General features: G+C 40.1%; 1 protein-coding gene across 1 annotated transcript in view; it reads left to right on the top strand.

Moving 5' to 3' along the window:
• LOC117542447 (ephrin type-B receptor 1-like) overlaps positions 1 to 13119 on the top strand; it is a 104339-nt gene that overhangs the window by 57124 nt on the left and 34096 nt on the right. Inside the window, exons 7-9 of the mRNA XM_034210137.1 lie at positions 3728 to 3990; positions 7890 to 7965; positions 9242 to 9366. Coding sequence (XP_034066028.1) covers positions 3728 to 3990; positions 7890 to 7965; positions 9242 to 9366 — 464 coding nt within the window. The remainder of the gene's footprint in view (positions 1 to 3727; positions 3991 to 7889; positions 7966 to 9241; positions 9367 to 13119) is intronic.

A 13119-nucleotide genomic window follows, 5' to 3' on the forward strand; every position in this document is an offset into this window, starting at 1 on the left:
GCACATAGTGTTGGTGTGGAAGTTCTCAGTGCCCTTTACTTAGGGGTGAAGAGTTAAAGAGTTTGATTGCCACTGGGAGGAAAGACCTCCTGTGGCGCTGTGTGGTGGTTATCGGTGATCTCAGTCTGTGGCTGAAAGTGCTCCGGTAGGAAACCAGTGTGGCATGCAGGGGGTGAGACCCGTTGTCACAGAATGCCGAGAAGTTTCCTCAGCATTCTCCCCTCCGACACCACTGCCAACGACTCCTGATCCACTCCCAGGACAGAGCCTGCTCTCCTGATGAGCTTGTTGAGTCTGTTGGCATCAGCTGTCTTCACCCCGCTGCCCCAACACACTAGCAAAGAAGATCACACTGGAGACCACCGAGTCATAAAACGTCTGCAACATAGTGCTGCAGACGTTAAAGGACCTGAGTCTCCTGAGGAAATACAGGCGACTCTGGCCTTTCTTATATAGGGCGTCAGTGTTATTACTCCAGTCCAGTTTATTGTCTATGTGGACACCCAGGAACTTGTAGCTGTCCACAATGTCCACATCCATGCCCACGATGGTAATTGGGCTTGGGGCGGTACTCCGCTTCCTGAAGTTAACCACTAGCTCCTTAGTTTTTGTGACGTTGAGCTGCAGATGGTTCTGACCGCACCACAAAACTGTCCACCACACTCCTGTACTCAGCTTCCTGATCTCTGATGATACAGCCCACAATGGCAGAGTCATCTGAGAATTTCTGAAGATGGCAGGACTGTGAGCAGTGTCTGAAGTCTGATGTATAGACTGTGAACAGGAAGGGAGAGAGGACCGTGCCCTGAGGAGCGCCCGTGCTGCTCAATATAATGTCAGAGGTGTTATTCTGCAGGTTCACGTACTGTGGCCGAGCTGTGAGATAGTTGGTTATCCAGCTCACCAGTGGAGCATCCACCTACATGTCCAGTAGCTTACTGCTGAGCAGGGCAGGTCTGATGGTATTGAAAGCACTGGAAAAGTCAAAAAACATGCCTCTCACAGTGCTGCCTGCCTTCTCAAGGTGTGTGTGTACTCTGTGCAGCAGGAAGATGATGGCGTCCTCCACTCCAATACGAGGCTGATATGCAAACTGCAGATCAGTATTGAAAGTCCCCATCATCGTTGTATAATATTCCGCAGTCCTTGGGTTGGTTGCATTTTTGCTCACATGGGCGGTGGTGGCGAAGTCCATAGGGACTTAGTTTGGCAACTGGAAGGTCACCAGTTCAAGTCCCGGCAAGACCAAGTGCTACCAAGGCACCGTTCCCTACACTGCTCCCCGGGTGCCGTTCATAATGGCAGCCCACTGCTGCTAACACTAGGATGGGTCAGAGAAACCATTTCATTACATAGTACCTGTACTGTGTAATGACAATAAAAGTGCAAAAAATAAATAAATAACAAACCGCACTAGAGGCATATCGAGAACAAAATGTTCCAGCAACAGTGGTCCAGTTGCTTCAGTTTGATTTAAATATTCCTCTCTGAACGAGAAAGTCAAATGCAGAGGGATAGAAGCCATAGAGGTATAATCATCGTTGTTGTAAAATAGTGATCGTGAAAACATCAATAGAGGCAATAAACAGGGTGAACTATTACCCACACATTTCAGATCTTACACTAAAAACTTTTTCTCATTGCATGTGTCGCAACTGATCATTTATTGCAGATGGGAAATCGGAAAGGATTTTTCCACAGTGGTTATGGAACACTTTATGGGTTTAACCTTGTCTGACAACAGAGAAAGCACGTGAAAAGCCTCACCTTCAACAAGCTGCAGCATTCTCAAATTGATGCTGACAGGAGAAGAACATCTACTTTGCCAGAGAAAAGGTGTTATGTGTCAACCTACTTAGCCTACGCAGCTTTGTAGATTACCTTGATACATTTAATTCAAGGGTAAACACACATTGAGTCACAAGGTTTCCTTTTTAACACAAATACTATGAAACCTGTGGGTTTTAACTGTATGACTGGAAGAGCATCAGTTTAATTTTATTTAGTAAAAACTCAATCATATAGTAACCTCACAGAAAATCATTTCCAGGTACAGAAGAGGTGTGTGTGAGTACTGCATCTGTGTGTGTGTTTTTTTAAGTGTATTTTGGGTACAGGTCAGATTGAAACTGTGAAAGCCACTCCCAGCACAGTGAGGACGTGCAGTAAAGTGGTGGACTGCAGTACAGATAATTCCTCGCAGCAGTACAAATTGACAGTTAAAATGTGATAAGGCCTTTTTTTATAGTAATGCTATTCAGATCAAGTGAGTATTTGTGATGATTATTGTATGAATGCACAGTTAGTGGGCGGGTCCTCTCTCTGCAGGCTTGTTAATTATGCTGCTGATTTTTTCAACTTGCCACTCTGTTAGCACTGTGATTCTGCAGTGTGGGTCTATTACACACACACATTCATTATATATTTATTCCACAGGCCATCTCAGACGTTTCTCATGAAACTGATATGTAACATATGCCAAGGCTGAATATGGCTTTCATTTCTTGTTCCCACACGTTGTGCTGTTGTGTCTGTGTAGGTCTTTGTGATGTGCACGAACAGTCGAGGAGAATTGAACTCGCTAGGTTTAACCTTGTGAAACTCTGTCTGTGTGTTTGTAACACCCTGAAAGCCAGAGTTTCTGCTCAGATCAAAGAGATGAGCAGACAGAAAGGAGAGACTGAAGCTGAGTGACTGAATGAATAGTGACAGAATAAAAGATTATCTGGCTGGTGGTGAGCTGTTAGGTCACCTTCTGACTGAGAGAGACAGGGTTGTAAAAGTTCTCCACATCTGTAGCAGCAGTACTGCAGTGTCAGTGAAGTAAAGTTATCATCCTCATATTCTCTGTTCAGTGAACACAAGAATCCTGGTTAACTTCTTGAAGGAGCACTCACTTAAAGCTAAAATGTGATTCTTCACTTTGATGCCAGTATTGTGCTTCACTGTCCGTACTTTAATGTAGAATATAATGCTGGCAACATCTGGTGAAGAGAAAGATCACAAGATGGGATGGAAGATGTACTTTTCTGTTGTCACAAGAGTTGTAAGGAGTGTTCGGATGTTAGATATACCTTTTTAATTTGTATTAAATGATAGCTTATGAGTTGGTAGAGATGGTGACCTATGTACTGGGGCTTGGTACCAATGCTGAGGTTTTCCAAAACACTTTTTTTGCGTGTCATCCCTTTTGTCTCCCCCTTTCCACTGCAACTTCAATAAAGGCACTGGTTGCCCAAAACAATTAATCCAGCATTTTCCTTAATTCATTTTTTTGAATGTTTCTATAACATTTTAGAAAATGTGCATCACAAAAGAAACAATAACAGGACAGTCATACTCCAGCATATGATTGCATACATGTCCTGTCCTATCAGATATCTCCTTTACTGTCAGTGTGATACTATATAATTTGTCCTTTGTTACTGTAATAATATATCAACTAAAACGTTTCCAAAAATAGCTAACACCAAACAAGCAGTGATTCTCTGCTTTCACAACAGCTTGCTTTGCTATAAAATACCAGACATCCTGTGATAATAAAAAAAACATCCATATGTCAGACATAAGTAGACGCTGCCTAATGAAAATGCAAATTATTTTCTCAAGTGCTGACCATAATGAAGTTTGATTGCATCCAGGTGTGGAACGGTTAATCTGGCAGATTCTGAAACTCGTGCTTCACGTGTGTTTTTTCAATTCCTAACATCCAATCATCTGTGTCTAGGTGTCCCTTCGGCTCCTCGTAACGTGGTCTCAGTCGTCAACCAGACATCAGTGATGGTGGAGTGGCACCCACCGCGGGATATCGGGCACCGTGAAGACCTGTCGTATAACGTCCTGTGCCGCCGATGCCATAGCAACGAGCGCCGAGCGTGTCAGCCGTGTGACGACAGCGTGGCATTTATTCCGGGCAAGCAAGGGTTAAAGGAAACAATGGTGGAGATCAGCAAGCTGCGGGCCCACACATCATACACCTTCGAAATTCAGGTTGGTCCATTGCACAGAGAGAAGGGCTTTTTTGAGGCTCGAATGGAAATCTTTATTTGGAGTACCACAATCTTTAGGCTTTAAATGTGTTGAAAGTTAACATGCCTTTTCTGTGGTTTCACAACAGTTGCAATGGACACCAATGGCTCTCATGAATCACAAGAACCTTTGAAAAAATTTATCAAAAATCACCCTGCTTCTCTTTTGTCGATCTTGACAATATTGATTTCTAATTACCAGTGTTGTGCTAGTTACTGAAAACCAGTAACTAGTTACCATTACTAGTTACTTCATGTCAAAAGTAACTCAGTTACTTTACTAGTTACTTACATCCCAAAGTAATGCGTTACTGTGAAAAGTAACGTTTTTGTTACTTGACAAAATGTCTCCCATTAATGCCCTTATAGCCTTCATTTCAGTACTGTTATTGCATTGGAGAATAATACAATCTGTTGATCAACTTGACATGCATTATATGCTATCTGGATTGCATCGATATTAGCTGGCTTTCCATTTTTGTATATTCTTTCTCCAGGTAGTTGGAAAAAGTTTTCCGTCCCATATGCCGTGTGCCGCCGGACATGCTATCATGCTAACTAGCTCCCTGAAAGCGGGTGACTCCACTGTAGCAATAGCCTGCATGTGTTCTACAACATACCGTGCAATGGCTTTATCGACTTTTCCCTGGCCAGCAGTCCCTTGGTTAAAATCCAGCCGCTGTTGCTTAGGTGGAGGTGGAGTGGCGTCGGCTGAGTCTCTGTGGTCTTAGCTACTAGCTTCGTCCCAGCATGTTGTTTTTGCCGATGTTTTAAGAGATTTGAATGACTGGTTTGGGCAGTAGATAGGATCTTTGACCCGCCAAGACACAACTTACATTTAACAGAAACGTTCTTTTCTTTGTGCTCGACAAAAGTGAAATAGTGAGAATATCTCCAGGTGGAGAAACTAGACTTGAGCTCCGCCGCCGCCATGATAGTCTTGTTAGTAAACAACACAAACACGCCCACAGCCCGTCTCCGCATGTGACACAGGAAGTATCTAAGTACATTTACTCAAGTACTTAAGTACAGTTCTCATCTCTGTTCGCCTGGCTGTTGACTATATTAAAAAACTAACGCAGTAACGGAGTAACGCACCATGTAGTAACGGTAACTGCGTTACTGGATTTAAAAAGTAATGCGTTAGCGTACTAGTTGCTGCCAACATGACGGCGTTACAGTAACGCGTTATTTGTAACTTGTTAGTCCCAACACTGCTAATTACTCAATTATTCACAATACTTCATAGCTCTAAAAGTCAAGGTTGCAATTTAATTTCTGTAACGGTTGTAAATAAAGGATATTCAAGCTGCAACACTCCTTGGAAAAAACAAATACCAAGCCTGCAGAACAGATGAAGAGTATATCAGTGGATAGTTCCTTAAATAGTTCACACTACTACACAATGTTGAAGACATTCATGTTTACAAAATATGAAGATGCTTCTCAAAAAAATCGTTATACCTTTTAATAAAAACTATACAAAAATTATACTTTTTAAACTAGTGTGTTGTCAACTCGTGTTTTAATATGCAAATTGCTGCCAGATATTCCCCGTGGTGTTCAAGGATACTGAGGCTGCAAAGATGGGACGTATACATCTATAATGATGTATAAATGAATGTCTAAAACACTGTCCTGATTGTGAAAGTATTGATTATAATATGATGTGTTTCCCGAAGGCAGTCACACGGAAGTGAATATCCATTGAGACATCCATCCGTTTCTTCCAAATGGTTACATCAAAAAAGTTATTCTGTATTGATGCAATAACTATCTGTTTAAAATACTAGTGGTGCAATGTAGACACATTTGGCAAACTGATATATTTGAATCCTTTTAGACGTAAAAGGAAAGATAAAACATAAAATAAAATGTGAAATGATAAAGAAACAACACAACATTATAGAATTAGAGCTTGGTGTAAGCCATTAAGCTATCAGTACTAATTGCTACGCCTTGGTTTAATGATTTGCTGCGACTAAAGACATTGTTCCGACCGTCAAAATGATTAACTGAGCTCACGACAAACAACATGTGGCAGATAATTAGCTGGTCTTTAAACACACTCGGAACCATTTAATTGTGCCTTTGTGTTGGTGAGATGAGAAAGACACTGAGACAGTTTTTGAAAACATTTACAGCCTTTCTACACTGAAGTAAAAATAAAATACATGTTCCACCAAAAGCAGAAAATATATATAATGTCTTGCTTGTTCAAGTGTGTAAGCTAAGCAGCCTAACAGGGTTATCGTATTCATAAATAATAGCTGGATATTACAATGTTATTATTCTCCTAAAACACAATACCTCTATAGTAAAATATAATAATAATGGTGATGTTTTCCATGTCTCCTACATGTTCACCGGAGAAGTTAATGATATATTGTATTTAACATTAATTGACAAGGTTTTCCTTTAAAATGTGTCAGCGGGAAACATTAAAGCAGTTAATTTTAACATCAGTTCATGAGTTTTCAACCAATTGAGGATTGTACATCTTTTGGGGCCACTTAACCTTCACAAATAGAAAACAAATCAAACTGTGTAATCCTTAAAGCCCCCGCATAAGGGTGAAATTAACCCCTAAGTGTGTAGCAAGCAAATGGCGCCTAGATGTTCCTTTGCTATTTAAGATAACATATTTTTCTTAAAATGTCCCTTTTGTATTCAAACGAGCCTCGTTCAAAAAACTAAGCTAGAGCCCAAGGAATTACAGTGAAATTAATAGCGTCTTTAGAGCGTTGATAGTAACTGAAGCGCTTTTAGGCTATAAAGTACATCATGCCTGGACTTTGCAGTGTTTAGATTAGCAGGGATTGTAGCCGGACTCAATGTCATTTTATTTTGGAATGCAGTGACAGTTCAATCAGGAGAGACAGTTTTGATGTAAGAGTACATATTTATTGCCAGAAATACACATGAATGTAAAGGAGTTTTGGCGATTAGGCCCCGTTCTGCAGGAATATCATTCGGGAAGGTAGAACCGATCCGATGAAATCCCCTGGGGTCTTGACACTGGTGGTGGTGAATGGATAGCTGGGGTCGGTCTGAAGAGGAGTGGCTTAGCTTGACCCTGGATTCAGATGGACGGGAGGTGAAGAGGGGTGGAGGAGGGTTGCGCCGATTCACCTGGAATGAGAGCTGTCAGAGGGGAGAGCAGATTTAAAAAGTTTAGCGGAGCACTATGATAGGCTTGTGAGAATAGAGCGAAGTGATTGGTTAAGCTGGGGAGTGACGCCCCCGATCACTTATTGAGAAGAGAGAGTAGTAACATGGAAATAGTGAATGAATGAGTAAAGAAGGTCTTCCTGGTTGAACTTGCGCTAAGCTTCATTTGTCTAAAGAAGTGTTGTAAAAAGAAAATGAACACAACTCTTTTACGTGACATTTCTGAGAGAATACATGAGAAGAAGAAGAAAAAGAAACACAAAAGGAATTATTTCCTCCATCTCCCTGATTGCAAATTGCAATTGCACTCAGTAAAACGTTTTGAGCATGTAGGCTATAGTGTCGTTAGCGCAATATCTTTTGAGAATAGGACAGTGAGACAGAGAAGATAGCACTGGCAAAGGATTCACACTTTATCGTGCTGTTAGTGACCACAATACATTCTTTGTGAAATTGCCCCTTAGTTGTTAGATCATACAGTAAAATGTGTTGCTGCTGAGAAATGAGAAACCTCCTTTTGTGTATCTCCACCTCAAATCAAGGAACTATTGATTTAGGGATTACTTGGGAGTGTAAAATGTGCTACTGTTGTAAATTGTTGTTAGATGAAAAAAAGGCCTAGCAACAGTTACAATGGGGGTTAATGTCTATAAGATTGATAAACTGACCATTACACTTTTTACCCTACAGGCAGTCAACGGAGTATCCAACAAAAGCCCTTATCCCGCCCAACAACTGTCAATCAACATTACAACCAATCAGGCGGGTGAGTTCGGAAAACTGTGTGCAAACATCTGTGTTTGTGTGTGTAAGCCTACCCTGGGGCACAGAGGATTATGCGAGGGGTGGCTAGGGGGATAAAGGAAATTGAGCTGCAGCTTTTTTTATTCATAAAACATGTTATAAGTTTGTCATCTCTCTCTCTGTCTCTGTCGCCTCTTCTCTGTCTTTCCTGCATATTCACAGCCTTCATCCTGTTTTCCTCTTTCCCTCACTCTCTGTTCTCTCTCTGCCTGTATCCCCTCTCTCTGTCCTCCCTTCTCTATCCCCCCTCCCTCTGTCTCTGACACTGTAATTCTCAGAGACTATAAAGTGAGCTGAGTTACAGCTCAATCAATACTTTATAGAGACAGACACAAGTGATATTTCCACTGCTACCAAATTTAGATTTAAAAGCCGCTTTGCTCAGATGGAAAACACATAATTTACCTCATCTACAACAACCCAGGCTCATTCCAAATCGAAACATGATCCATTGTCACCTGCTGCTTTCTGAACGCATTTGTAACTGCTGCCGGATGCAGAACTCTCTTATCCCTGAAATCTTTTAGAACTCGACAAAAACAGATTTATTTTCCGGTTTATTGCACCAGGGGGTTTAAATTATGCAACGTGTTTGAGTGTATTTCATGGGACCTGCCTGAGGACATGGAACTCACTCGACATACAGCGAACCCTGTAAAATATACATTTTGACAAAGTTGAAATGAGTCTTTTTAAGGTGACAGCTCACTCAAATTATGACTACAAAGGAAGTACTCAATTTTTGAGGAATCACAGCATTTACTGAGTTTTTTGTCTGCCTATGATCCCCTGATGACTTTGGGAGATGTATACATTCTCAATATAGTGAACATCAATTTGATACTTTTACCTGGTGTAGTATCAATCCTCGAGTCTTCCTCTCTTCAGTGCAGCCTCTCAAGTGAAGTACTGTACAAAAGTGATGAAAAACAACTTGTAAAACGATCCAGGAGGCAAAACCATGAACATATATTATAGCCAAGAGCTTCTGGTTCTTAAAATTATGGGTGAAAATGCATTGCAGACATAACTCATGCTTCCCCATCAGTGACAAGTGCAGTAATTTGTTTTAACGAGGCTGGATGCGTTAACATTTTTCTCGTCAGGGTGTATATAACCCTTGGCAATATCTCATTACATTACACACTATATTTCCATATTTATGGGTTTAAAGCATTTAAGCGAATAGTTTAACTGCCTAATTGATTGTGTGTGCTTGTGTGTGTGTTTTTTAACAGCTCCCTCTGTAGTTCCCATAATGCACCAAGTGAGTTCAACAAGTCGCAGTTTCTCGTTGTCATGGCCACCGCCCGAGCAGCCCAACGGAATTATCCTCGACTACGAGATACTATACTTTGACAAGGTAGAGTGGGATGATTAATGTTTGTGTGTGTTTGTCTGAGCTTCTGTGCTGTTATGGTCACAGACAGTAATCCATTAAGGCCCTGTCACACTGTCCCGAAATTGACACCCGATGGACACACGATAAAGGAAATGTTCAAATTCGGCTGTGATCGTAGCAACATCGGGCCATTCGTGAGGGCATCTTAAGCCATCGTATGACCGCCGGTGGAGTTTCTCAGGCTCCGGCAGCAACTTAGTGAGCGGCAACTTCGTAAGGCACTCGTGAGGACATCTTGTAAAATCGTGTCATCTTCGTGTTATCATCGGTGCATTCACCCTCACTCTGATCGGGGCGAATGCCCGATGGCACCGATGATAACACGATGCCCTCACGATGGCCTTACGAAGGGCACAATTGACACACGAATTCAACACGAAAATGAACCTTCGCAAGGTCCTTCGGCAATTTTTTGGCATGCCAAAGATTTTGCCACCGCTCACGAAGTTGCTGCCGGAGCCTGAGAAACTCCACCGGCGGTCATACGAAGGCTTAAGATGCCCTCACGAATGGCCCGATGTTGTTACGATCACAGCCGAATTTGAACATTTCCTTTATCGTGTGTCCATCGGGTTGTTTTATTGCACAACAAAATCATGTAAATATATTATGTAAATAACCCAATTTGTGTTCTGTGAAACTAAAAAGGATATAATATATTATTTTGAAGGACAGTTGACAGGAAGTTGTTGTTGTTATGGAAACAACATTACGGAGAAAACGTAATATTTTCTACATATAACGACGGATAAAGTAAAGAACAAAGTCTGAAGATATCAGTACAGTATCATAGTACTGTAACACAATTGTTTTTGGTACTTTCATTGCAGTTGTATGTCTTAAATGTAATGTAAATGTTGCCTTCGTGTGTGGTTCGGGGCCATCTTCGTGCGAAATTCACAATTCCATATTCGTGTGTCCATCGGGTGTCAATTTCGGGACAGTGTGACAGGGCCTTTAGAGTCGATATAAACAAGAGAATCAATATCAACTACATCGGAGTCATCTATTATCAGGAGAAGCAGCAACAGTCTCACTGCTTCATACAGAACTTTAATAATAAGGGGAAATAATACTGCATGCTTGATCCTTTACAATATGTCTGCCCATGTTCAGTTCATTAGGTCTGTACTAATACAGTAGGCCTATATGGGTAAACTAACCAATCAAAGGATCACTAAACATTAGGTCAGATGAATAAAACATCCTAAGAAGCGTACATGTTGTCATCCAAGTAATCGGACAAAGAAAGTTATTGTACTTAATAAAAAATTGCAACCTGTGCACATTGAATAGCAATGGCCAGGAAACAGTTAGCTTAGCTTAGTTTAGCTTAGCATGACGATTGGATACAAGTGGACAACTAGATGGGCTCAGTCCATGGTTTAAAATCTTCTAAGCTGCTCGTCCAAATGTTACACACTATTATTTGTTTATAGGTTTTTCATTGGCAAATAAATATTGGGGCACATTACCGTCCAGTAAAACCACAAGGTTCAAGGTTCTTTATTTTGTGATATGAACATAGCAGTGTAGTTATGCCGATGAAAATCTTAGGTCACAGGCTTCTCCAACAGTTCAACACAGCTACACAGAAAAATATAGTGCAAGTAAATTGAAAATACAAAAAGAGAAATAGTTTAAGAAAGTGAAATAGTGCGATAAGAGTCTATAAATAATTACCAAGTAGCAGATGAATGTTATGGATGTTGTTTCAACAGTTCAGGTGTTTAGCAGTCTTATTGCCTATGGTATGGAACTGTCTCTGAATCTGGTGGTTTTAGTCCGGGTGCTGCTTACATGTTGTTGTAAAAACATTGTTGACAGTTACTTAGTTTTTCAAGGTATAATTGGTTAATCAGTGAGCTTCAGAAGTTCTGGTAAGCAGATGTTTTTACCTCTCGACAGAGCCAGGTAAGCCAGTCTTTATGCTAAGCTAAGCTAACTGCTTTCAGGCTCCACTTTCATAATGAACAAACCTGTACAGGAGTGGTAACAATGATCTCAGGTAACTCTTAGCAAAATAATCAAATGGGTATTTTCAAAATGTCAATTCCTTTACAAAATAAATAAAGCATTTAATACATGTTTAATAAAATATTGTCAAACACAAATAGAGGACAACAAAAAGATCTATAAAACAACCCAGACCCTCCAAGAGTTAAATGAATAGAAATAAATAAATACGCCCAATTAGATCAAAGTAACAGTATTCAACATTTTATCAAAGCATTTTTTTCATTGATAAAATAACCATAATATGTGTGGAATAATACAGCAATGCAAAGGCATGCAAGAATAATTTTAGGTTTTACCTGACGGCACAACTGGAGTTGACCTAATTTAAATAACACAGTGTGTGGGAGTTATTCCCACTTGTGTTGCTGAATCAGGTTATCATAATGTGTGAGGTATTTATTCATCTACTTATCCAAATAACTGAAATGATTACATTAGTACAGCAATGTCCACTGTAAGACCTTAGTGGTGCAAACAAAAAAATGTGACACAATGACAGATGTGGTGTGTGTGGCTTATCGGTTGTTACATGTGTCCATTTACAACAATGTCTCTCAAAGTAATAATACCAATCACTCAATGTCTAATTATTGTAATATTCCACTTGGCATTATATAAGAAGATGGATGTGGTGAATGCTCCTCATTGATATGACGTGAGGATTATTAAAGGACGGTGGACAGCAGACACCTGTCAACATGCTTGGATTTATAATTGCTGTTATTGATGTATTTTCTCTCCCACTCGCACTTTATGTCAATGAAAGTGTTGGGTTCATGCTTTATCTTTTATACAATGTCATTTCCTAATAAGTCTCCATTGATCTTAGAGTCACAAATTCATATCTCTTGGGTCCTGTCGTAAACTGACAGGGATTCACGGTGACGGAGTGCCTCTCTTTGTTCCAGCACACATCAATTGTACTCTTAAAAAAAGAGCATCTATTCATTAATAACTGGCCACAGTGAGGTCCTGTCAAACAGTAAGCTTACATCACTTCAACTAAATTATGAAAGAAAGGTTTATTGATTTATTGTATCTTACAAAGCTGGGTATCTTTCTTCCATGAACAACTGATTTAGTTCAAGGGGCCATGGTTTCATAAGCTGTATGACGCAAAATGGAATCTAATTATGGTCTGTTGGCTCTGGGAGATCCAATTAATACCTTTTTTAAATGGTCAAGCAACTCATATTGTATGTCTACTGTCTAGTACCGTCAACATATCACTATTATATTTCTAAAAGGAAAAAATACCTCAGACAATAATGGAAAGTCAAAGTCAACTTTATTGTCAGACAGAGAGATTGAAATACCGTTTCCCACAATCCCAAATACAAAATACAAATATATATAAAAATATGTATATACCTACAGTATCACAATCAACAGACACACTTATACATAATTATGCACACATTAAGAGATACATAAAAGCACAACAATCAATATATACAAAATAACAGTATACAAAAACAAAATGTTACCCTGACTGTTGTCATGTCCTGAATATGTATGTTCATTCTCTCATGATATCATGTTAAAGCTTGGATGCAGTTTTTCACCATAGGCTCAATTGTCACACATAATCCAATATCCATTGGGAGGAATGTAGTGTTTGTGGACTGCAGCCACTCATATTGCTGCATTGTTTGTTGAGTGAAATGATTTTCCTACATTCATCTCCTGAGCTCA

The sequence above is a fragment of the Gymnodraco acuticeps genome, unplaced genomic scaffold, assembly GCF_902827175.1.
Source record: "Gymnodraco acuticeps unplaced genomic scaffold, fGymAcu1.1, whole genome shotgun sequence".
Lineage (NCBI taxonomy): Eukaryota > Metazoa > Chordata > Actinopteri > Perciformes > Bathydraconidae > Gymnodraco > Gymnodraco acuticeps.